The 22,577-nt window shown below is 41.8% G+C and overlaps 1 protein-coding gene across 25 annotated transcripts in view; it reads left to right on the top strand.

Annotated features, from left to right (window-relative positions):
• The window catches only part of NRXN3 (neurexin 3), a 1,021,997-nt gene extending 1,017,643 nt beyond the window's left edge, over window positions 1-4,354 (top strand). For 16 of the 25 annotated variants that reach the window (XM_055812445.1, XM_055812456.1, XM_055812490.1 and 13 more), the window contains one exon: window positions 728-4,354. In XM_055812445.1, coding sequence (XP_055668420.1) covers window positions 728-1,653 — 926 coding nt within the window. In that variant the 3' untranslated portion in view covers window positions 1,654-4,354. The remainder of the gene's footprint in view (window positions 1-727) is intronic. The other 9 variants (XM_055812570.1, XM_055812560.1, XM_055812519.1 and 6 more) reach the window with 2 other exon arrangements.
• The last annotated feature ends 18,223 nt before the right edge of the window (window positions 4,355-22,577 follow it).

Raw genomic sequence — 22,577 nt, 5'->3', positions numbered from 1 at the left:
ACAGAATGGTAAAGAAAGATTAAAAAGAGATGGACAAGTGTTGAGTAGAGCTCTGTACCTTCATGGACCCCAGTAAGTACTTGGTTCTTACTCCATCCCTCACTTTCATAAACTTTCCACAATTTAAAAACCAGGCAAGAATCAAGAAGAAGCGGATGAAGGGGAAAGGCCGTAGGGAATGGCCTTATAAACTGCTACGGAAGGTGAGCAGACTTGAACGGCAGAGAAGAAATATCAATGTTATTTTAAATGGAAAGAATCGGAAGAGGAAAAACTGGCAAGATGAGTGGTAAAATCCATCTAGGAGAGCATTGCTCTATGGAAGTCTGAAATAATTCATTTAAACAGTCTTGTAACCAAATGCTTAAGAAAGATCACTACCAAAAATTGACGTCCACAGAGTCACTTGAGAGTATCTCAAAAAATCAAAAACTGTGGGTCCCAAAAAGTTCTGAGCATTGCACTGTACGTACCTAGCACAGGCTAAAAGAGGGAGGAAATGGAACGTGCAGTTTACCAATGTCAGATCAGGGTGGGAGGGAAGAATGAAAGGCACCCCCAGGAAAGTATGGTGGTAGTGTAGTTAGGGCAAAAAACCTGATCCCTCACACTTCTTCGTGATGCCCAAATCCTCTCTTGCCCTTGAGTTAAGTGAATTGAAAATGGTGCATTGTATCATTAAAATGTATTAATCTTCTTTTTTTTTTCTCTCTCTTTTCCATCCCAGGAGGTGAATTAGTTATCCCTCTACTTGTAGAAGACCCTTTAGATATCCCTCCTATTGCTACTCGTGCACCTTTCATTACACTCCCCCCTACCTTTCGCCCCCTCCTCACCATTATTGAGACCACCAAAGATTCCCTGTCCATGACCTCTGAGGCGGGGTTACCTTGCTTGTCGGACCAAGGCAGCGATGGTTGTGATGATGATGGCTTGGTGATATCTGGGTATGGCTCAGGGGAAACCTTTGACTCTAACCTACCCCCTACTGATGATGAAGATTTTTACACCACCTTCTCCTTGGTAACAGATAAGAGTCTTTCCACTTCAATCTTCGAAGGTGGCTACAAAGCACACGCACCCAAGTGGGAATCCAAGGACTTTAGACCTAACAAAGTCTCCGAAACTGGTAGGACTACTACCACGTCTTTGTCCCCTGAGCTGATCCGCTCCACAGCTTCGTCCTCGACTGGGATGGTGCCCAAATTGCCAGCCGGCAAAATGAATAACCGTGAGCTCAAACCCCAGCCTGACATAGTCTTGCTTCCGTTGCCCACTGCCTATGAGCTAGACAGCACAAAGCTGAAGAGCCCGCTAATCACTTCCCCCATGTTCCGTAATGTGCCCACAGCAAACCCCACGGAGCCGGGAATCAGACGGGTTCCGGGGGCCTCAGAGGTGGTCCGCGAGTCGAGCAGCACAACGGGGATGGTCGTCGGCATTGTGGCTGCTGCCGCCCTCTGCATCCTCATCCTCCTGTACGCCATGTACAAGTACAGGAACAGGGACGAGGGGTCCTATCAGGTGGACGAGACGCGGAACTACATCAGCAACTCAGCCCAGAGCAACGGCACGCTCGTGAAGGAGAAGCAGCAGAGCTCAAAGAGCGGCCACAAGAAACAGAAAAACAAGGACAAAGAGTATTATGTGTAAAAAAGAATACTTATTTATATATAAATATATAAATACTTAATGAGATTTAACTGAAATATCAGAACCATTGCAGCAAACGAGATGATTGGGAGATATCATTTGTGGGAAAAAAAAAAGTATTGGGAAAAAAAAAAAAATCAGCAGTGACTGTTAATGTCTCAGTCATCGCTTGGAGTCAGCAAACTCTGCCCTAATGTATTATAAAGCACACTTAGCGTTCTGGAGATGGCGCGCACAGCTCTGCCCTGTTAGTGAACTCGGACGTCTCCAAATCTCCTCCTCCGCTGAACTTTCTGCAAAGGTAGAAGACTTCATGGCTTACTTGTTTCATATCTCCAAGTGAGTCTTTAACAATGTCCGTGATCCCTGACTGTATCGGTAATTTTTCAGTTTACTTATTTAAAGAAAAAAAAAAAAGGAAGGAAAAAGAAAAAAATGCAAATATTATTAAACAACAAAAAAAATATCGAACAAACTGATCTGGCCGTGTCCAGCATACATATAATTTTTCGAGATTGGAGGAGGGGAATAAATGATTTTGGAGATTGTTGGATTTTTGGTTTGGTTTGGTTTGGTTTCTTGGGTTGTTTTTTGTTTGGGTTTTTTTGGTTACTTTTGGGTGTGGGAGGGAAGGGTGGAGAGGAATGGTGTGGGGGGTGAACCAGGACATGAGTTGAGAAGAAATCTCGGAGAAAAAAAAAATCCATAATAAATAAAGAGAGACTATTGCCATATATGAACTCAAAAGCTACCCATGGTGTTTACTCTGCATACCTGGTTGTGTTGTCTCTAGAATCCGTCGTCTTGCAGTAAGTTGTTTGCTTAACAACGCAGTGAAAGTGTCCGATGGGTGGTGCTGAAAAAAATTATCGTGGAAAGCTGGTTCCCTTGGATCTGGCTCAAGTATTTGCAATTGAACTGAAGAATAGATGGGTTAGGGTCTGCTCTGATCAGTCATTGGCTTTATTTGAGAATATCACTTAGCGTGCATTAGCACAGCCAAACTATGATTAAAGGGATTTGAAGATGAAAAAAAGCTTAAAAAATGGTTAACCATTCTGAGCTGAATATACCATGCAAAAATAAAGGAGCCTTCCTCTGGGTTCTGGTTCTGTGACTGATTGCAATGCATGCGAAAAATAATAATAAATCAGTTTAATAAAGAGATCAGAAAGACACCACTGGAGTTCAACTTGTGACAAGACCCATAAATGTCAGAAAAGCTAAACACCTGTAAAAGAATGCAAAATACATAGGTTTTTTGACATAAAACTGTTTTTCATATGTAATATTTTAATTTTGTAGCTTGACATTTCAGATCATCTCTGTCTTTCCATATGCCCTATTCTCCCTTTTCCTTCTCTTTTATATAAAAGAAAAATAAAGCTGCTGTGACACACAAAAAATAATAAAGAAAAAGGAATTTAATAATAATATATATATATATACACACAGATATATTTATCATGGTATGTTTGACGGGACGACTGGAACAGAAGTTCTGTTATGGTCTTAATGTGGAATGAGAATGTTCTTGAAGAACAAAGTAAAATGAAACAGACAACAAAAGCAAACCATACAATGTGAAGAGTGTGTGTTTTAGCTTTGTCACAGTTACCTGTGTCAAAAAAAAAAAAAAAATCTGAAATTTTGTTTACATATTTTACTACTATTTTTTTTGCTAGTATAATTTCTATATGGATACCCTGATGGTGTATATACTGTTTTATGGTTAAATTGGGAATGTCTTTTGTTTTTATTTAAGTTATTTAATTTGGTTCTTTGGTTTCTACGTTTTCCCAGTTATTGTGAAAAGGATTATCTTACTGTACAGAACAAGAGCTAGGTGGTTTGACGGCCATGCCTATCATGTGAAAACAAACAAACAAACAAACAAGGGAGAGAGAGACAGACAGACAGAGAGGAAAACAACAAAAAACAAGATGGATTGAGAACTCTGGAATGTCAGAAATGTACCCTTTTTCTGTATACGGATGAAAAATAATCAGCTGTTTAGGTTTAGAAATCTACTCTTGCTGGTGTTTATAAGTCGCATGAATATTTGACTTTGAAGAAGTGTCATCAAATACACACACGCACATGGGAACTAAAGCTCAAAAAAACAGCCTTCTCAAACATTTAGAGAAGACGCTTTCATGTTAACAAATATTTTCAGTGCGTGTATGTGTGCGTGTGTGTGGTGCGTGTGCGTGTGTGAGAGGTTGAGCTTTTTTTTTCCTTTTTTATTTTTTATACTAAAAAGAAAAAAAAAGACAGGTTTTAAAAGGTATGAAAGCACGATTTTAGATGACTTAACTGGCCGAAACTATATAAAGTTGATTATATCTTGATGTCTGTAAAAGATTGCTGTTCTTGGAGTCTTGGAGTCTTGTGAAATGATTTCCTGCTTTCTTTCTTCTTTTCCTTTTTGCTTTCCTTTTTTAAGTTAAGGGAAAAAGATTTACACTTTCCTTTTTTTGTGTAAGTTTCTATTGGACAGTTTTTGGGAACGTGCATTTCTGTATGTGGGCTTCTACCATATCCCTGTTGCTTTATGGACAATCTTAAGAATTTTTATTTGAAATATCGTGATGTTATTGCTTTTTTTCCCTTTCTTTATCTTCTTCCTTTTTGGTTCTTTTTCTTTTCTTATTTGCATTTTGTTTAAAGATATGCTTAGCAATAAAATGTTCTTCCCAAAGCCCTGGATGTTGCTGGGTTTTTATTTCCAAAAGGGAAATTTCAGACCTTTAAAGATGAAAAGTAGTCTGTGAAGCAGGTATCCCCCATCCCACAGGCATGTCTAGCCACCAGATCATGGAATCATATTCCTGTTTGCATTCTTTGGTTAGTGCAGGGAATCTCAGTTCTTTCCTTTGCAGGGTCTACCACCCACCACTCGTCCCCACACCCCACCTCCATGGGCTTAAGAGTAGTTCTCTGGAATACGAGGTTCAGTGACCTCAGGTAAAAGCATACTCAGGACATTGACCTAGTATGCCCTTTCTGACGTGCTGCCTGTTTTCAGTCTGCCTTTGAAGTGTGTAGCTCTTCCCATGACCTTTATGGGATTCTGGATTCCTCTTCTGTGGCCAGGAGTCTATGTTTGTTGTGCTGCAGCAGCTGAATCCTTTTAAATTTGCCAATTTGATACAGAAAAGTGTTCACATCATTTTGTATGAGGACCTGACTTAGGTCCTCTGAATTTAGCTATGACTTTCCACACATTACCGAAGGAACAGAGTTGACTTGCTTTGGGTGCTATGGATCAGACTTAGGTACCTGAAGTAGATCGTCTGAGCCTTCACCTCCTTCCAGGTAGGCTCTGAAGCTCCCAAAACCCTGATCACAGCTGCTGCCTGCCCCTTGTTTTCCTACTGGGCATCATAGTCTATTATGATTCTGGCCATCATGCACAATTCCCAATATCCTGTCTTTCTTTACCAAATAATGCAGAACTTCAGTTGACAGTAGTAGGGTGGGTTTTTTTCAGATTGGATCTTCCCAAGCTACCTGCAAGATCTGACTTTTTAGAGGCATCTGGAGGTCAGCCAAATGAGTGTTTCACAATCCTTCCATTTTTCAACCAACGATGGCCTTTTTTTTTTTTTTTTCCTCTTTCCCTCCCTAGGCAGAATCTACTGCTCTTTTGAGCAATGTTTTGCACAGGTTTCATTTAGAACCAGAGTAGACTCAGGATAAACTAATTGTTCAGTTATACTCTGTGATTTTCTACGTTATTTTTGCTCACATGTTTGCATGGGTGATACATTTGTGTATGTACATGTGAAGGGGTTTTTTTGATTTTACTGTTTTCAGAGGTTTTGTGAATCACGTTCTAACACCTTACAGATCCTCACAAATATGAAAACCACAGGTTCTGATCTAAACTCCCCACACATTTCCCTCCCAAATTTGTAAAATTCCTGCGTGATGACTGCTAGCTAATATTCCCAGTACTGGATCAGTCAGAAGGCACTTGGGAGATCTAGGTCTGAACCTAACTGCCTCTTCTAATATTGCAGAAAATCTCCTTCTCACCAAGCAGTCAGTGTTCTGAGAAAAGCATTTACATTTTTTTCTCAGTGCTTTTCTCAAAACCTGGTACACTTCATATAATTATGAAATATCATGTGAAGCAAGACATTTCAGCCTGATTTACCCTAACCCTCTGAGTCTAGTCACTCTTTTTTTTCTTTTTTTCTTTTTTTTTTCATTTTCTCTGTCACCTAGTGACCATTTTATTACTTAGGCTAAATGAAAACGTCAGAAAGGAGATTTCATTGTTGCCTAAAAGGCTTGCAATTATTGTGTGTCTTTGGCTGATCACAAAGTCATAAGATTGTTGAGGTTGAACGGGACCTCTGGAGACCATCTAGTCCAAGTACTACCTGCCCAAGGCACAGTCAGCTACAGCGAGCTGCTCTGCACTGTGTCCAGTCAGGTTTTTGAATATCTGCACATGTGAACTCCACAGCCACTCTGGGCAACCTGTTCTAGTGTGACCACCCTCTCTGTCAATGTTTTTTGTTCTCGATAGACAAAATCTAACATTTCTTAATTTGTGCCAGTTCCCTCTTACCTTTTCCTGAGCATCACTGAGAAGAGCCGGGCATCCTCTTCTTTACAGCCTCCCTTCAGGTGTTTATACATTTTGATAGGATTCCCCCTAAGCCTTCTCTTCTCTAGGATGAGCAGTCCCAGCTCTCTCGGCCTCTCCTTGTAGAACAGCTGCTCCAGTTCTTTATCTTCACGGCCCTTTGCTGGACTCATTCCAGTACCTGCAAAATATGGAGCCGACACAATTGCCTTATGCACCACTGCTGAACTAGGGATACAGCAATATTCAAGGACCAGGCCTTGGCAGTTGCTTCTCAGCATTTTCTACTAGTAGGCAACATCCTACTTACTGTATCACTTTCTGAAGGTCCCTGTTGCAGACACCTAATTCTACTTTCCCAAAACTCTTCAGCACATCTCTGCATATTGCACAGCTGCAGAGGTTCTTTACAAGTGCTGAATGTCCTGAAGATCTGAGCGCTGATGGGTCCTTCCCGGTCCTGGTGTTGCAGGAGAGGACTAGTGAGGACTAGCTTTAGTGCTGGGTCCTTCTCTGGAAATTTCTGCCCATGCCTCTGGGCTGGGAAGGAGGGCAGAGATGCTGGTCTACTCTTCAGTTGCCATGCTTGGCTGCTTTTCTTCCCCAAGAAGTGAGAACATACTGATCAGTTTTGTGATAATGATTAAAAGGTAAATGTCCCTCCCCCTCAATTCTGTAGTGGAGGGATCTTCGGTCATAAGGGGGTGATGACTCCCAAGGAAGGCAAAGACACATGAATTATAATCAACCAATGGGACTTGACACTTAGCCAAAGCTAAGCATGTTGCTTTTGTGGTGATGCAGTTTTTAAAACTATCAGTCTGGAAGAGGCATGCAAGATCATAAAGCCTGTTCAAGTGCCCTGTGAGCACATACAAACAGTTACATGCAGCTGTTCCCATTTTATCATACATTGTCCCTAGCTGCCAAGGTTGGCACTGGCTCCCTAGAAGATGTTTGTCTTACGTTAGAACTAATCACTGTCTTTCCCTCGCCACATGCAAGCGGTGACAAAGAGCTGGAAAGGCAATAAGATCCGCCTTCCAACCTGTCAGCATCACAGGATCTTTTTGGGTGAGCAGAGACACTGGCATGGGAAGAAAGACTATTGCCTGCTGTCCAGTTCCCTGGCTGGGACCCTGCCTAGGCTCTGAGACCACATTTGTCAAGGGGGTAACGAGGTGTTGCACCCAGGGGTGCCACGAGAAATGCAGGAGGTTGGGGTGAAAGGTCTTACGCCTTAACCAAGAAAGTTTAGCCACAGTAGCAACATTTTTTGGGTCAGCTAAGAAACAGAATTAGAACCTCTTACTCAATGTGGTAAAACGCTGCCTTACATACAGCAAGCTATCACACTCCAGTTTCTCCTCAGACCATGCACGTCACACACTACGGCATCTCCTGTCTGTCCCCAAATGTTCCTGATAACCCCTTTTCTCTGGAGAGCCTGTTCGTGTTGTCTTTCACAGACCAGCGAATACGGTGCCATTCAAGGTAAATTTTCAGTAAATGGTTGATCTTCAGGGATTCGATGTTTAGAGTTTGGGCACACAGATTGCAGGAGAGAGGAAAAAAGCACACACAAGCAAGGGATTATGTTGGCCTGCATATAGCTGAAAAAGGGCTTAATTTTTTAAAGGTATTAAGGTGGCTAATTCTTATTGAAAACAGGGGAAATCAGCTACATAAATACCTTTAAAAATTGAGGCCATTTCAGCATAGTAGTCAGATAAAGTTAATTAGCTCCTGTTAATTGCTTGGGCTTTTGCATTACCAAATTATGTAGGCAAGTGGTGGACAAGGTTCCACTCTCTCTCCCTTATGTGAGGTTTACAGAACTCACCTGCCTTCAGAGTTGGAGTCAAAATGACCAGTAGCTCAGGTCTGATGTGAACTTCCTGGAAAGAAGTCCATTTCAACACACTAGGATGGAGCTGCATGTGCATGTTTCCTTAAATTCATTTGAAGTAAACAAAAAAAGAGGAAAAAAAATAATTGCACACGGTTCCATACCTTGTACAAACACAACAGAAGCACAAACCTGTATTCCTACCACCAAGCACAACTTAAAGCCACCCAGCAGGAGTTTTCACCTACCACTCCATGCATCTTTTAAGTCTTCCTGTTCACAGGAGACAACCAAGAGACTTATTCCATGTGGAATAAGCAAAATCCCGAGCAAGCAGCTGGGAAAACCTTAGGCACGCTTTTCTTCAATGACTCGTATGCCGGGCACTATGCCTAACAGCTTTGACAGGTGCACATGGAAAATTAAACCCACAGGGCAGGATTTTTTTAAAAAAATATAGATATATTCAATAATGTTGCCAAAGCCTTTGAAGCATCTTGAAAAAAAACCACTTGGAGGGGATTTGTATTTCAGGAGTAGTTACATGAAAGTGTTAAAACACTGGACCACAAAATGGGACTGAACCACACCACGGAAACAGAAGTGGAAATGGGAAAAGTGAAGGCTCTGAAACCCATCAGTAATGGTATCAGAATGATTTCCTTGGTTCAGATAGCTCTTCACAGTTCTCAGGCTTACAGCTTGGCCCAGCAATCTACAGTCAGTACTACCAAGCGGTGGTAGCAGCAGGTCTTTATATTAGAGCAGGGAAAGAGGTACATGGAAGAATCCTTCACAGGGTGATAAGGAATCCCCTTCTGAGGAACAGTTTCCCAAGGCTATTCGTAAGAGCAAAGAAAGCAGTGTCACAGCACAAAACAAGCTGGCAGGCTGTGACAAAGCTTTACCAAGGGTCAGATTCTACTGTCCGTGCTGGTTTTCCGTCCTCCAGAGGCCAGACGACACTGCTCCTGGTCTCTACTACATCCTATTCTTCCTTCTCCAGGATCCTACTCCATCCAACCCCTCTCCCACACTCCTCAAGGCTATTTAACCGTTCTGTGGGAACAAGCTACAGCTGCATATTGTCCATGTCAATCAACCCACCGCCGCTGAAGCAAGGCCACAGCTGCATGTTATCAATGTTAACCAACCCACTGCCTTCATTCCTCTACAAAGCGGGAGACACAGAGCCTGCCTGCAGCGCACAGCCATGCATCTAGTAAAGCAGCAGGTGAAGAACAGGGTATTGATTTCCAAAGCCAAGAATGCATGAGCTGAGCTGAGCTGTGCCAGTGCTGAGTGTTTATGTAACTTGAATCAAGTCCTTTTCTCCACCTGTGTGATGAACTTGAGTTTACTTGCCCCAGTTTTCTCTCCCAGAATCCCAACCTCACCCAAGCACGGGGAGCAGGAAGCTCTTTCAGTAGATCTCTTTGAACTCTCCAAGTATTTGATCCCTACTGCTTTTTCTGCATCATATGCTTGACGATTAGTCATTTCTGCCTGTTTCCTGAGTCACAAACATTAATTTATATCCATAGTTGCCTTGTCAGCTAATACTAGTATCTCCCTTGTGCAAGGATGGAAACTAAGACAAAGAGACTTGACGGTGGTTATATAGAAAATCCATGGTTGTAACAAGATTAGTCCTCAAAGCTTCTGGACTCCCCCACTCTTTACTCACACCTCCAAAGTACACTGTGGTGCTGCCAGAGGTAGAACACATCCAGTCCTCCCGTTAACTTTAGCTTCTCCAAATTGAGAGCTGGCTGTAAGATTTTAATAACTTAGAGCAAACAGCAGAAATACAGGAGCTTCTAAAAAAAGAACAAAACCCTCTTAAACTAAGTAAGAACCACTTTAAAATGGAAAGTATTGTTTTTTCAACTCTATTTAAAATGTCCCAACTTTATACATACTAGCAAAAACACACATGCACGCATTTGAAAACCCAAAGCAGCTTCTAGTCTGCCAGATTCTAGCTTTACCATCTGCAAACTCCTGCAGAAAATCACTGCCTTCATCTGTAATATTTTGCCATAAACAACTTTTTTATACCAATTATGATAACATCAATGAAAACACAATTTTACTACATCTAATAATAGGAACTAAGACTAAATGCCATACTACAACCCTTCTACTCCTGGGTCAGGGGGAGTTGAAGTTGATTGTTATCTTTCACAGTCTGAACTGAAGTGCATAGTGTTGCCAAGATTTTTAAATAAGATCTTGTTATCAGGAAAAAAATTGGGTTAGAAGAATTACAAATATTCAGAACCTACTATGACTTCTTTTGAAGCTGATGGCAAAGCTTCCCTTACAGTAAACAGAGAGTGCTCTCATTCTATAAATCTCTGCAAGTTTTGCTTTTAAAACAGTTTGAACTTTTATTTTCCTTTACCTCGTGGTATTCACTATTTTTTTTAAATATTAGCCACATTATGATCATAAAGAAAAACAATGATGATATGCACTATAAAGGCTTGCTTGGTAACAAGGGAAGTCTTTGGAGGGCTGTTCCTACTCCCTCGAAGCCTTGCTAATGCAAAGATTGAGTGTATAGTAAACTCTCAAAAGCCTAGGCTTCTCAGTTCTCCTGAGATTTCTGGGCCCTCAAAAACAGGACTCATTTTCAGTGACTGTAATGTCAAGATTTCTTCTACAGAAAAGGACCCATAAATAGTTTTGAAAGTCTTCTTTTTCATAGCTGATTGCACTTCATATTATTGCTTTCTCACTGACCCATTTTCTTGGAACAATGGGACAAAATAAAGTGCATATCCAGCATATCTGGGTAAACGTGAGCCCAGTCCATCCACTGGGCTGTTGCATTTAACATACACATACCAGGCTGTTGCACTTAACATAAATACACTGAGATATATTGCAGCTTGAGCACTTACCACTGAGGTCACAAAATGCTTTGCCACTGATTTCAGAGAGCATCAGAGCAGCACTTTAATGAATCCCAGCAGTGCAATGACTGCAGAGCAAACTTACCACCAAAAGATGTAAAGGAAAAGTATGCACAATTCTGAAGCCAACTGCAGTCCCATGCCTGGATTTCCTCACATAAGTTAAAGGATCCACATTTTCCTCCACAACTTCTCAACCAATAGTATGACATAATGTATCCCATATGTTAAGGGCCATTTGATACAGTGCCACCTGTGCAATTATATCTCATAGCTTTGTCTAAGCTAAAATCCTTACAAGTCCTTGTCAAACAATATAAAGCAGAACTAGAGATGCTCATTTCAAAAAGCAATTTAAAGCTATGCCTAAATGTGAAACACGGATGCAAAATGGTTGGTTTTGTCCCACTTAGAGCCGTTCCCAGCTATGTTAATGCTTTTGCTGTCATGTTCAGCATTGCCATTTGCATAAATAACTGTGAGAGGAACTCAAATCCCAGGTCCAGGCCTTGAAGTGATCAAACAATAAATGCATAACTAGATTCTACAACACAAATTCACATTTAATGCCATTATATGGCAACATTTGTGCTAGAGAGGCTTAACTCAAGCAATATCGTCATTTGTGGCAGGGGAAATATTGGCTTCAACTCACATATCAAGCAACCTTGAGCTGAATCAAAGCCTGGTACCTAATGCCCATTCACCCACCTAACCAAGAAAGATTTTTGCAAACTAACTGATCAATGAAAAAAAATGATGGAACGCTTTTCATCTTTATTCAGGAGATTTCTGAGCTATAAATAGTAGTCCTGGTTTCATTTCTGCTAACAATTTAGGCCAGAAGACCATTAGCACTAGACCAGCAGCAGCAGGTACTGCATTGCTGTACTGACGAGAAGGTCCGTATCCTCAGGAGACACCAGACAGGGCTGAAGTGACTTTAGGTGTTGGGCCCCCAACAGTACAGGAGCAAAAGCTGGCTTGAAGAATATTAAAAATAATAATAATAAAAAAGAAAAATCACAGCTCTGTGCCTTGAATAGCAAACAGGCTGCAGTTCAGCAATGGTTTGCTTTAACTGAAGTCTTTGGCTGAGAGGTGCAAACATGATATAACCTCCAGAAGCACTACCCGTGTTTGGAGGTAGGATGTGCTCTTGCTCTGACCCATTCATAAGCCTCCTTCAGTCTTTAGTCATGACAACAAACTAAATAACTTTCAGCACTCCCTGCCTAGGCATTCACTGCCTCTGCAGTTCTGAGCCTTAGCCCTTTGCCTGCAATGCAGACAACAATGAAGACAATGCAGCAACCAGGAGACAACAGCCACAAAACCATCCAGCCCAGAGGCTTTTTGAAATGCAGAATGTGGAGATGCATACTCCCACAAAGCACAGGACCGCATATATGGCTACTAAAAAAAAAATAAAAAACAGTCTTATCTGTAGTGAAACATTATTGAAGCAGAGAGCATGCCTCCAGGGAAGCATCAGTCCCAAGCATTTCCCTGTAGTTTGATTTTTCCTTTTGTCTTGGCCCTTTCTGGCAACAATAAAAATCCAAATTAAAAGGCTTTTATTAGTGAAGCAGGGAGATGGCAGACTCTACAGATGAAGTGCTCGTCAGTGTTGGGAAAGAGGGGAGAAGAGTCTGAAACCGTCTAGCGCACACAGTAAACAGATATGTGAGTTTTATGCTAAGAACATTTCTGCTTCCTTGCAGTTATCTCTTCCTGCCAGAATAGCCCTAAGGATTAAGATGGTTTATTGGGATCAAATGCCTTAGAGATTATTATAGTGCTGACTGTTTACTCATTCGCATTAAAATACAGAACTACATTTATATCCCTGTATGTGCATCTCTCAATCACAAATTCTTTTCCATTCCCTAAATGGGTCAGCCCAGATTCCCAGTCTATCCTATTTTCCATATCCAAGATAAATCTCCAAAGACATCTTGATATGCCTGTGTAGCTGGGCTTTCCCTTAAAAGCATTGTCAGCATTCAGATCTCCGCACTTGCTGCCAGCGTTAACACAAAACTTTGCTATAAGGTTGTTTAGGCAGGAAAAGCTAGTGCCGAATGCATTCGGGGCTGAATCATCTCGTGGTTAAAGTAGCTGAGGGTTGGGAGGGAAGGAATTTTGGGGTCCTGGCCTAGAACATACTTTTCTGCAGAAATATCAACTGTGCCCTTAGAGGTATGAGACTTTTGAGGTCATTTAGCACAGATTTTCTTTAAGTTGTCAGGTGTATAAAGTAGGTGCCTCTAATGAAGAGGATGGGAGGGGGTAATCCAAGCCAGCCTCTTGCTGTCAGCAGTTAAATTCTCCTTTACAAGAGAGCAGAGGTTCTGCAGTCTTGCCTGGCCTCAGCATCACAATATTTGTATGCTCTTCCCGAGCCTGTCGTGTGTAGCCTAGGATCTCCCACAACTAAACACCTTAGAGAGCCCAGTGTGACAAGTATGGTCTGAAATCAGATGATCTGCCACTGTTTTGACCTGTCCTGTCACTGAAAAGAGCCTGGCTCCATCTTCTGTACACCCTCCCTTTGGATATTTATATACATCGATAAAATCCCCCTGAACCTTCTCTTTTTCAGGCTGAACAGTCCCAGCTCTCAGCCTTTCCTCATAGGCGAGATGCTCCAGTCCCCTTCACCATCTTCATGGCCCTTTGCTGGACTGTCTCCAGTATGTTTATGTCAGGGGAGCATAGGAGTGAACTCAGTGCTCCAAGTGTGGCTTTAGCGGTGCTGAGTGGACGAAAAGAGGGATCACGGCCTTCAGCCTGCAGGCAACATTCCTGCTAATGCAGCCCAGGATACGATTAGCCACGTTTGCACTAAAGGCATGTTGATGTCCGGCTTGGCATCCACCAGCCCCAGGTCCTTTTCTGCCAAGGTGCTTTCCAGCCAGTTGGCCCCCAGCAGGTACTGGTGCATGGGGCTCTTCCTCACAGGTGCTCGACTTCACACTTCTTCATGTTGACTTCATGAAGTTCCTCTTGGCCCATTTCTCCAGCCTGTTGAGGTCCCTCATGATGGCAGCACCACCCTCTGGGGCATCAGCCACTCCTCCCACTTTTGTGTCGTCAGCCCCATCATCCATATCATTAATGACGATGGGTAACAGGACTAAGCCCAGTACTGCCTACCTTGGCTCCACTGCTAGTCACTGTTCTCCAGCCAGACTTTGTCCCACCGATCACCACTCTCTGGGTTCTGCCAGTTTACAATCCATCTCGATGTCTGCTCATCCATCCCAAACTTCAAAGCTAGTGTTTCAAATGCCACTCATGGTGGCCGACATCAGGTGTCTAATGATTCCAACATTTAGGCAGCTTTTGACCTGGTTTTATTGCTGGCTTGTTCTGTTATCCGACCTTTATGCTTTGGATTGTTCTGCATTTTACCCAGCAGCTATGTCATGGAAAAGACGTCTCTAGGCCAGGAATTGGAGATTAGGTCCTCTCACAGCTATTTTAGTGGCTGCAGAGAAACTGGCCTTATAACCTCAAGATGTTTTTATATTTTTTTGCACTCTTTGCTCCACAGCAGTTCTGTTTCAAAATGAAGCACAGAAAACCTCTCCCCCTGTGTAGTCTGCAGTTCAGTGATTCAGTTGGTGTGAGTCTGGGTTTGTATGTCCTTCAAGCAAGACAGACTTCAGTATTCTGCTAAACCCTAAGCTAATCACTGCAAGGTCTGCCTTGGTGCTTGAGTTTCTTGCCTAGAACTCAGGAAATTTGCATTGAAATTAATAACTCAAGGATCTTTGTTAAGAATGCGTAAGCCAACAAACACAAGCAGAAAGAGAACATCCCTGCCTGAGGCCAAGGGGTCCAAGGAAGAGGGCAATGATGCACATTGCAAGCTGCATAAGCTGCTCTGCCTTGACCCCCCCACCCCAGGACCTCAGCAGCTGTTTAACTTAACAGCCCTGTGAGCGCTGGGATGAGCTGTCCATCTGCACCTCTGCATTAGGTGTAGGCAAGTCTGGGGTACAGGCTAACGACTAAACCCAGTCTGAATGTGCTTCAGGTGTTAGAAAAACAAACTATAGTCAGGAGTTTTCCATCACACTAAATACCATCTAAGATCCTGGCACAACAAGGCCCACAGGTGGGCTCACAGGAGCAGGTTTAAATAAAGGCCTTTTACTCTAAACATCCTCCAAGTCTGGTGTGAAGTTTTTCTAAGTAATACCTGACAGTTTGATGCAGGAAAGCAGGATGTCTTCCAAGTGAAGTACCCAAGGTGATTAGGGAAACAATGTAATTTGTATAAACAGAATTTAGTCAAGGCCCCCGAGTTAAATAGTTCTGCACTTAACAAATGTACCTTCAGAATGTTAATAGATGTTTTTGTCAGAATCACGACTCCCACAGCTCAGCCAAAGACAATGTGCTTTAGCAAAGTAATTGAGAGGCGTTTGGGGGTTTTGTTTGGGTTTCTGTTTGCTTTCAAGTAGAGACATTGCAGCTGGAAGCAGCACATGACACTAACACTACATTTCTCTGGCCTGGTGAAAGGGACATCAAGTCTAGATGGGACAAAACTTTTGCTATGAAGTGCAACCACAGATTGCTGTTTCAGGGTTGTTCAGCCTTGCCAGGTTATTAGCATTCACCTAATTTAAATCATACGTTTCTCTTGCACAGCATTGAGAGTGAACTGGGTCCCAAAAGCTGACTGTGCAGCTGAGCTGCAGGCACATGCAGGGACACCCGGGTGCGTGGTTGTAAGCCATAGCGATACTCCAAGTGCCACGAATGCACAGATATGCATGTACATATATACACATATATCCACACACAGAGAGCCATCTCGCCTGCCCTGAGCATGGTACCTCACCGTGTAATGCCTAGCAACAACACTGCTTAGCAACAGGAGTCTCCACAGCCCAATTTGATGCTGCGCTGGAGTGATTTGCACTGCGATGTGCAGAAGTGCTAATTTGCATCAGAAGATATTAACGTCCAGTCCAAGAGCAATATTCTGTCTGATGGTTTATTTACTAAAATAGGATAGCAGGAGGAAATAGGAAAGAAGACCTGCTTGTTTTCCAGAGGGAATGTGTGGTGAGGGAGAGGTAAAAAGGGCCATGTATGAAATTATTGCTGAGCTGCGATTGCTTGTAATGAAAAAGCAGAAGAGTAAGTGTATCATAGAGGCATAGAATCATTTAGGCTGGAAAAGACCTTTAAGGCCATTGAGTCCCACTTTGGGGGTTGTTTTTTTGTTGTTGTTGTTGTGGTTTGGTTTGGTTTTCTGTGGTTGGTTGTTTTTTTTTTGGGGGGGGGCGGTGGGGGCATGTTCAGCCGGGGCAAAGCAGCCAAATGATGAACTGTTCTGCTCAATGGCAAGAAGCTCTGCATATAACTTGTCCTCCCATTCTAGGTTGTCTCATTATCACTCTCCAGGAGATGGGCCATTCAACACATTAAATATTTGGGAAGGACAGGCAGAAATGGGACAGGAGTAAAACAACGGATGCATCATTTGTTGCAAACGTTCTCCAAAGTGAAGCCCTGGTAAACAGAGCTCCATATGGGCTCCATCACAGAACTATATTAAAATGCATGACAATAGTAAAGAGAAATTGCACTAAGCTGGAGAAGGTTTAATATAATTTAAGTTTGTGGGTTTTTTTCTCTTATTTAAGTGAATTTAATATCTGTGCCTGGTATCAGAGTGATAACCCGGAGACCCAAATCTCCTCTTTACTCTTAATACAAGCACAACAGCACAGGCTGCACCGGTTCCAGGCTCCTGGTCCCCTCACCCTAGCCCACTCCCTGGGGCCAGTAGAGGGGGGACCATAACCTTCAATTTCCACAGCCTAGAGGGTCCTCATCAACTACTCTCAGGCTCCTAGTCAAGCAGTCAACAAATGTTTGCAGGCATTGTGTCTGTGACATAGGGCACTAGCCAGCAGTGAGCAGAGTTTCACCAAGACACATCTCCCAAATAGCTAAAGGCTTATGAAGACTCTCAGCCCTCTTGCTTTAGCTTTGACTTCGTCAAACAGCCTTTGCTTGCAGAATATTTTAATGAATAAATATTTTTCAGTAAGATAACAGCTCCGTAAAAGTATTCCCAAGCAACTGCACATCAGATTGTCTGATGTGATGACCCTTAACAACCCCACAGAAAGACCAGTCTTTTTCTGATGTCTTTTGCTGAAACTGGAGCCAGGTGCTCAAGTCTTGCTTTCTGCTTTCAAGGCAGACATCTCAAACCTCCACCAAAATCCCATTTTTCTGAACAATAATTTTATCAGAAGTGTAACTTTGCTGTCATCATCCTCTTGGAGCACTTACAATCCAAAGATGATAAGCTCTTCCAAAAACCTATAAACAGTGATGTACACAAAATATATTTTTCTATCCAAGTCAGTCCTTCACATTTCCATGAAAGTCACAAACCAGAAATCTGGCTGAACAGACAAGCTTGTTATCAGGCTCCAAAATTCAGTTTACAAACTTGGGCTCAGCCACACCAAGAAATTATAACAACCAGTAGCAATGAGGTTCTGCCATCAAAAAAGAATGGATCCAGTTCATACAGTTGAGTCCCAGAGATCCAGATGCGGAGCATCAGCTAAAGGAGCAAATCACAAAGGATGAAATCCACTTGAAAATTTCAAAGTGTTTGAGAAAAAAGGCCAATACCATCACTGTTCTCATCTGACACGAGGAAGCAGTAGCATTTAAAAAATGGGGATTCATGCATTCCTGCAGTTAGACAACATCAGAAGCAGGTCTACACCCAAACCTGTGATCCACAAAATTTGTCCATGCACTCTACTCCCAGGTAAATATGCCATATTCGTTTTTTATTAAATTTTATTTTGCAGATTGCAGTTATTCCAAAATTAATATGAAGTAGATTAGCATAATTCAGAAGAGGGCAGAGATTTAACCAGGAAGAGCTGTTCATCATTAAAGGTATACTTTACTTTAATACACATATACTTTTATTACTCCTGAATTGATCATCAAAGGATCTACAATCTCATCTTTGCCTACTATATGACAGATCAAGAATTACTGAGAGAAAGGGTTCAGGAAATAATTGGTAATAAAAGACAAGTCAAAAAAGCTCCCAAGCTTTTGATAGACTATTTATGAACTGAAAGGCAGATAAAATGCATCTTGAAATTGTTCACCATTAGTTATTCAGCCTTCTTCAGAATTCTTTTGCAAGGATTAGGGTGTACTGCAAATTCTAAGGTAGCCACCAGATTTACCTGCCACTTTGGTTCTTGTGATTTATGAGACACCCATTGTTTTTAGAATTAGGATGCAGCTGCAAGGCAATGACTCAATGCAAATTAAATAGCTCATGTCACGCTCATCAAATTAGCACTGTTCAATACAAAGTTAAGTACCTGCAGCCATCGTGTTAGCTTATTTTAGCAGAGTTACCCTCTGCATCTTCACACAACTTTTTTTTATGCTGGGAATGCTAGGGGTTCAGGAATGGTTCTTGCAGTTTGGCAGCCCCAGCCCTTACCTGGCAGCGCTGCAGTGCCAGGGGAGTCAGGCTTCCCACAGGCACACATCCACACCATGGAGCCACACCTCGTCCTGCACCGCTGCCCAGCCTGCAGCCAGCACCATGGGAAAGCACAGTCAGGCTGCAAGCTGGCAAACCACCTAAAACGGCTCGTTAATTAGGTCGTTTCCTCTAACTTGTAATATAAAAATTATTAAATTATTAGAACAGATGCTGTATGCTTTCACATTAAACCTTTTTAGAGTGGTTAACTTTGCTTTTACATTATTATATCACCAGACCCTAAGAATTATTCAAGATTAACACTGCCAAAGCCTTGGAAAGCACAAAAATTATTAAATTATCACTGGAAACACTATAGTTCTGCAGAATGAAGTAAGTTTAACATTTTTATTTCATTTCAGTTAATGAACTTGGACATGGCGAAGCCTGAGAAATAACTCTTTGCAAAAATGAAGTTTATCACTTTTTAAAATGGAGTTTAATTATTTATAACAAGTAATAAATCAAATAAAATGTCTCACAAAGGCAAACTTTATGTAATTCTTATACTTCTAATTAGTAACAAAATGAAAAAGAGATGTAAAATCTCTCTTCTTGAGAAAACATTTTTCTGAACATTTTTGTCTCCAGAATATGAGTCTTACATACACATCTGTACGCTATATCCACTGGTTGGTTATTTTCTCTACTTAATATACTTGAACCCATTGGTTAAAACTTGTATTTCATATATCCTCCAAGAAAAAGTGTTTATGTTAAATTTTTCAAAATTCAAGCAGGCTTCACTAATAGCATATAAAGACCCATGCAACTAAAACACAGCCTTTCTCTTGCTTAGAAACATTTTTTGCACTGCACAGTTTAATGACCATCATTGCTCCATTACTGGAAACCACGTTTCCTTCACCTATCAAAGTAAACCACCATACATTTACTTTCAACATTCAGATTCTCTTATAATTGCTATAGAATCTAACAGAGCTTTAGTAACAAACTTTATAATTGGTTTCTACCCTTTTAAGAAGTCTTCTGTGAGAAGCTCATAAACAATAACCTCAATACTGCCACACAGACCAAGACCACTGCCTTGAGTTCATAGGGTCGAAAGCCAGAAAGAGCAAATAAGTCAGCCCTTCTGCTTTATACGTGCGTGTCAGTATGTGTGTGTGTTTATGTGAGCGTATAAACATACTTTAGGTATATATATATATAAAATGTTGCAGAATTTCCCCTTCTGCTGCCACTTTTTGCCCATCAGCTTGTGCGAGACTAGAACAACTTCTCTAGAAAGGTGCCAATCCGCATCTGGAGACTTGGTGGAGACTCTTTGTCCGGTTAGTCTGTCTTCAAGCTTAATAATCTGTTCTATTTCCAGTTTGAATATGCCTGGTCCTCTCTCTGCTAAATAAAAGGCCCTTTTGACATCTGGTATTTTCTCCTTAGGAAGATATTTATTCACTCTTTCCAAGCTTTCTCTAAAGCTTTTTTAATAATCCGGACATGCTGACTTTGTAGCTTTTTTCACTGCAGGATGTTTTCTCCTACTTCCAAACCAATTTTGCAGCTCTTTTCTGTCCCTTTCCACAATTTAGTGTTGGGGAAAAATATTGGATATCAGACTAGTGTAAAGTTCCACTGCCAGTCTCTTCGGTGTCTTGTCAGACTAAGAAATTTACCCCCCGCCCCATTCCAACTCATACCTCACTCTTCATATGTAAAAAGAACAAAAGCAGCTGCCACTAAAACGTTCCTTCAGAGGCCTTTAGCAATACATTTCATTGCCATGCCATATGCTTTCCCTGTGCTGTGTAGGGCTGGATAATCACAGAAACACAGAACATTAGCGATATCCCTATCTCTTGCTCTCTTCCTAATAGCACTCTGCACACAAAGGTTTTAACTTCGTTAGAGGATTTTGGAGCGTGTTCTGAGTGTTTTTCTAAAAAGTTGTGTGATCCAGATGCTCTGGACATCCCTGTAGGCTAAATGTCTATTGTACAGTCACTGCAATCACAAGGTACCAAATCCGATGGTACAGGCACATCTTTGCAGTCACATGTGCCTATTTACCCTTGGTTTCAGGTGAACACAAGTGTTAACCCCAAGCAATTAGCCCTGCCACAGCCCAAAAAGTGAAATGCCGAAAGCTGAATCACCAACTACATAACCAGCTGAAGAACAGATTTCATTAACATTTGTTTTTATCTCCTTTATTACATGTGTTGTAATAAAACTATAACATTAACATTCACTGTATATTTTTAAGCACATTTATTGAAGCAATTAAAAGCACATTTAACCAGACAACAAGGATGGGCCTCACCATTGCTATAGCAACACAAAAGAGCAGTAAAAAAGGTGAAAGGCTCTCACTCGCAACAAATAGCCTGAGACAGCTGGGCTAAGCCAAAGGATTCGCTCTCACCTCACAAGTGAAAGCAGGGATGATTTGAGAAGACCAGAAGGGAGGGAATAGATGAGTTTAGGATATGTATGTAGGCTGTGGTTCATTTTCCTTGTTCCTCACATTTACAGGTCCCAAAAGACTCTGCCTCAAGAAGAAGAAAGGAGAACAACCCCGTGGATTGCACCAAGCTGAGAGCTGCCTCCAACAAGCAGGTTTAGAGGCTGCAGCTTCTGTGTCTCATGTTCCACCTCTACAAATGCCTGATCGCTCCCACTATGCCAACGCAGCATGTGTATTATTAGAAGTCTGGGTTCACACAGTCTCTGTTATGCATTACAGCACTTCCAAGGCACATGGTACATGGTTAATTCAATCAGTCATTTTCAAACATATCATCTACTACTGGTCTATCTCTCCAGCCAAAACCTAAGGTCACAACTGCAGTATGCCTCTTTGTATTGTTCCTGTAAAGAACTAAGTGGGGGGGGGGGGGGGGCAGGGAGATGAGTTTTTTTAATTGCTTTGGGGTTTGTTCTTTTCAGAAAAAAATACTGAGAAAACTTTCCACGAGGTGAGTCAGAAAACAATAGACCAAAAAGGAAAGTGCAGATTTTATACATAATGTTTTCACATTGCTCAGTTTCGAAGAGAAATTGGCAGCTGTTGCCAATTAGAAAAGCAGCTTAGGTTAGCTGTGCTGTATCATACCGTATGGGGCTACCACAGTGCGGCTAAAGAAACTGTCATGAGCAGCAAGAAATCCAATTTCATTCCCTCCTCCCTTGTCCTGAGATAAGAGAGTTCTGCTATTGCAGGCTAAAGATTACAGATCATTTCCACATGCACACCCATGTTGTACTCCTTTAACATTCTCATATGAGCACTGGAGATAAACTCTGTAGCAGTGGAGGTTAAAAACAGGCTCAGCCCACTGTAAAACATCACCACGAAGGAACAGAAAACCAATAGCTGTAGCAAGAACAATGGAAATGGCTAAATTATTGAAAATCTTTGAGGCTTGGGATTTGCTTTATGCATAGCTCAAATGCAGAACAGACATGACCAATTCCAGCTGTTTTCTTTTTGCTTCACTTCTGACTGACTTGTACCAGGCCACTTTTTCTCCCTGTTGTGCACAGGTTAGCACCCTATGACCACCTGAGGGCTCAGCACACTTTCCATCAATGTCAAGGGCAAATCAGACTTACCACCACCACCCCCTGTGGCCTCTCCATTTAGCCTGCCAACAATTAAGCACTGATGATGGCCATATTCTGTACAAGCTAAGCACTTCTTCCTTAGGACCTGACAGGAGACCAACACCTAACACCACGTAGGTGATTGAAGACTAATAAGACCATTCATTATTTTAATTTCCTATACGTCTCACCCAAACCCTGGCTGTACTATTGACGGCGTTACCGCCCTCTTACCTTCCACTGCTGAGTTCTGCAGAGTAGATCAACGACTGCCTTAAAAGCATCCCAGGGACAGACATTCTGGTTCATTGGTGCCAACAATACAATGATAGTCATCTTGTAGCTGTATCTTGCAGACACTCATGTATCATGCAGATATCCATCTACCAGACAAAATCTACTCATCTACAAGACAGATAT

This window comes from Falco peregrinus, chromosome 1, assembly GCF_023634155.1.
Source record: "Falco peregrinus isolate bFalPer1 chromosome 1, bFalPer1.pri, whole genome shotgun sequence".
In the NCBI taxonomy this organism is placed as follows: Eukaryota; Metazoa; Chordata; class Aves; order Falconiformes; family Falconidae; genus Falco; species Falco peregrinus.
This window is presented reverse-complemented; position numbering and strand designations above follow the sequence as displayed.